The 3,620-nt window shown below is 42.6% G+C and overlaps 1 protein-coding gene across 1 annotated transcript in view; it reads right to left on the bottom strand.

Annotated features, from left to right (window-relative positions):
* Positions 1-1,782: 1,782 nt before the first annotated feature.
* The window catches only part of Su(var)3-9 (Suppressor of variegation 3-9), a 206,754-nt gene continuing 204,916 nt past the window's right edge, over positions 1,783-3,620 (bottom strand). Inside the window, exon 13 of the mRNA XM_070083085.1 lies at positions 1,783-2,037. Coding sequence (XP_069939186.1) covers positions 2,000-2,037 — 38 coding nt within the window. The 3' untranslated portion in view covers positions 1,783-1,999. The remainder of the gene's footprint in view (positions 2,038-3,620) is intronic.

Raw genomic sequence — 3,620 nt, 5'->3', positions numbered from 1 at the left:
AAACCGGTTATTTTCATATAGTCGGACTTGAGTCCTGGAAATGGGAAGTACAATGCCTGCACTTTAAAGGAGGGGTTTGGGATATTGGCAGTTTGGAGGGATATGTTGTGTATCTTTATACGTATATGCTTCTAAGCAGTTGTATTCTGAGCACCTCTGCAAAAGCAGTGATAATGTGTGAGTGTGGTGAAAGTGTTGAATGATGATGAAAGTATTTTCTTTCTTTTTTGGGTCACCCTGCCTCGGTGGGAGACGACCGACTTGTTGGAAAAAAAAAAAAAAAATTGTTTTTCATTTATCCATACCAATAACAGTCTCTCTACCTCTTCAATTATTTGCAGTCTCTGTCTTGAAAACATACTTGAACCTTTCGCAACAACAGCTTCCTTGATTGCCTGTCTGTTCGCCAAGATAGTACTGACGGTTGAATGTGATTTGTTGTATTGCCTTTCCAACTCAGCCATATGCACTCCACACTCGTATTTTTCAATGATCTCCTCCTTCATTTCCATTGTAATTCTCACCCTTTTTAACACAGGCTTGGCACTAGAAGCTTTCTTGGGGCCCTTGATGGCTTATTTAGCAGTTACAAGCACTAAAAAAGTGGAATAATCCAAAATGTATGGAAGGGGCACGTGGAAACCGACCGCAACAGCTTGTAAACAATGGCACACTGAGTGATGGAGTGGCTGGGCTGCCCGTTCAGGCCATGCTCCAGGCACATGGACATGTTCTGGACGGACGTCGTTGGTAGCATTTTTCACCGTTGGTTAAGGCATTTTTTTTTTACAGCAAAAAGCGCCATTAGACGAAATTGCCATTATTTAATGCCGCCATTAGTTAAGGGTTGACTGTATATTTAACCTTTAAAAAATATATTTTTTGTTAATACTTTTGGCTGTCTGAAACGAATTAGTTGGATTTCCATTATTTCTTATGGGGAAAATTAATTCAGACATCAAAATTGGTTAAAGGTAAGCTCTCTGGAATGGATTAATGTCGTTAATTGAGGGTCCACTGTATATATATTTACCAAACTGGGGCAGGCCAGGACTTGACCCTATGAACCTTGTACTGCCTCCAGAGACAGAACAATGTATGCATCACCTTACCTCTGGGCCAGCGATCCTACAAAAATCACACATGCAGTTGAGGTACATGTTTTTCTCGTGATCCGAGGACACTCATGGCAGTGGTATCTCAAGGATTAATTTCAGCCTCGTCCTGTTTGAATACCCACCTCAACAAGAAGTCTATATAGCAATGAAATCATGAAACAATGATTATAGATCATTTACCAAACTGAGGCAGGTCAGGACTAGACCCTACGAACCTTGTACTGCCTACAGAGACAACACAATGTATGCATCACCTTACCTCTGGGCCAGTAATCCTACAAAAATCACACATGCAGCTGAGCTACATGTTTTTCTCGTGGTCCGAGGACACTCGTGGCAGTGATATCTCACAGATTAATTGCAGCCTCTCCCTGCATTCAGCTGCATGCGTGATCTTTGTAGGATCACTGGCCCAGAGGTAAGGTGATGAGTACATTGTGCTGTCTCTGGAGGTGGTACAAGGTTTGTAGGGTCGAGTCCTGGCCTGCCACAGTTTGTTAAATGATTTAAAATCACTTGTTTCGTGATTTCATTCCTCCCCCCCACCCACTCACACACACAGCCAGGAGCTGAGTCTTGACCCACGCAACCACAATTAGGTGAGTACACACACACACACACACACACACACACACACACACACACAGTGGTACCCCAAGTTTCGAACTTAATCCATTCTAGGAGCTAGTTCTAAAGTCAAAACGTTCGAAACTTGTGTCATAAGAGCCAATTAAAATGCAGGGAGCAAGGGGCTAGTAACCCCTTCTCCTGTATACATTACTAAAATTAAAAAGAGAAACTTTTGTTTTTCTTTTTGGGCCACCTGCCTCGGTGGGATACGGCCGGTGCGTTGAAAGATAGAGCCAAACTACCACATTTCTTCACTGATAAACATTGTGGAAAATGCTCACATTTAGAACTGAAAAAAAACAAAAATTAAGAGATTCACATAATTTTGTTTAAATTCTTCTTAAGCTATGCCTTGAGGAGCATGAATAAAGAAATAGATAAATGGGCAGGGTCAAGTGAGAAACTGTAGAAGAGCGAGAGAAATAAATTTAAAGTGAATAACTTGTACGAATCCTAGGTAGTAAGTTGGTAGACAGCACCTGCCCAGGGAGGTACTACCGTCCTGCCAAGTGAGTGTAAAACGAAAGCCTGTAATTGTTTTACATGATGGTAGGATTGCTGGTGTCTTGTCTGTCTCAAACATGCAAGATTTCAGGTACATCTTGCTACTACTACTTACACTTAGGTCACACTACACATACATGTACAAGCATATATATACACACCCCTCTGGGTTTTCTTCTCTTTTCTTTCTAGTTCTTGTTTATTTCCTATCTCCATGGGGAAGTGTAACAGAATTCTTCCTCCGTAAGTCATGCGTGTTGTAAGAGGCGACTAAAATGCCGGGAGCAAGGGGTTAGTAACCCCTTCTCCTGTATAAATTACTAAATTTAAAAAGAAAAACTTTCGTTTTTCTTTTTGTTCCACCCTGCCTTGGTGGGATATGGCCGGTTTGTTGAAAAAAAAAAAAAAAAAAAAAGAGAGAGAGAGAGAAAGGAGGAGGTGTTGCTGTGTGCTTCTCTAAAAGTGTTCATGCCCAGCACATTGATGTTGCCACCTCTACACATCTTGAAATAATGTTCTTCAAGCTCTGCATAAACACTAGTACCTCTGTACTAGCATGTACAATGTACAGACCTCAGTGGCAACATGCAGATCTCATCAACTTCCTAATGGAAAATATTGACTCCCTTCTGCTACAACACAACTGTCAACATATCATAATTGTTGGTGACCTCAACCAGCACCTTATACAGAGGGACTTTGATGACCTTCTTGCAGTGTTTGACATGAGAAACTTCGTTGATTTCCCTACTCACATCTCTGGCTCCTCCCTTGACCCAGTAGTGAGTGATCTGGCAGAAGGTATAGTCACTTGTCAACCCCTTGGCTATGTTGGATCGTCTGACCACAAGGCTGTTTTTACGACACTTAAGATACCAACAGAACGAGGAGAGGAGTCCACATGCACAACCTGGCTATGGGAAAGAGGTAATTGGCCAGCCCTTTGCTCTGAGCTCGCCACCACCGATTGGAATGCTCTTCTCCAAGGGGATGTTGACAACCAAGTGAAAGCCTTCACTGGACACATCCTTAATCTACAACTAGAACACATTCCTCACCGGCAATATGTGACAAAGCCTACAGATCAGCCTTGGTTTGGCTTTCGTTGTAGAGAGGCTGCTGCTGCTACTGCTAAGTACAAAGCATGGCGAAGGTATAAGAGACATCCTACCACCTATAACAGGAACTTGCAGAGGCAAGCCTGTAGGCATATGGGTGATGTTCAAAAGTGGGCCATTGCTAAACGGGAGGTGGACACTAAAAGAAAGCTAGCATCAGGTAGGGTAGGCTCCAAAACCTGGTGGTCCCTGGTCAAGGACAGACAAGGTTATCTGCCTGATGAACTCATTCCACCTCTAAATCGACAGA

This window comes from Cherax quadricarinatus, chromosome 8, assembly GCF_038502225.1.
Source record: "Cherax quadricarinatus isolate ZL_2023a chromosome 8, ASM3850222v1, whole genome shotgun sequence".
In the NCBI taxonomy this organism is placed as follows: Eukaryota; Metazoa; Arthropoda; class Malacostraca; order Decapoda; family Parastacidae; genus Cherax; species Cherax quadricarinatus.
Note: the sequence above shows the minus strand (reverse complement) of the source record. Positions and strands in the feature narration are given on the sequence as shown.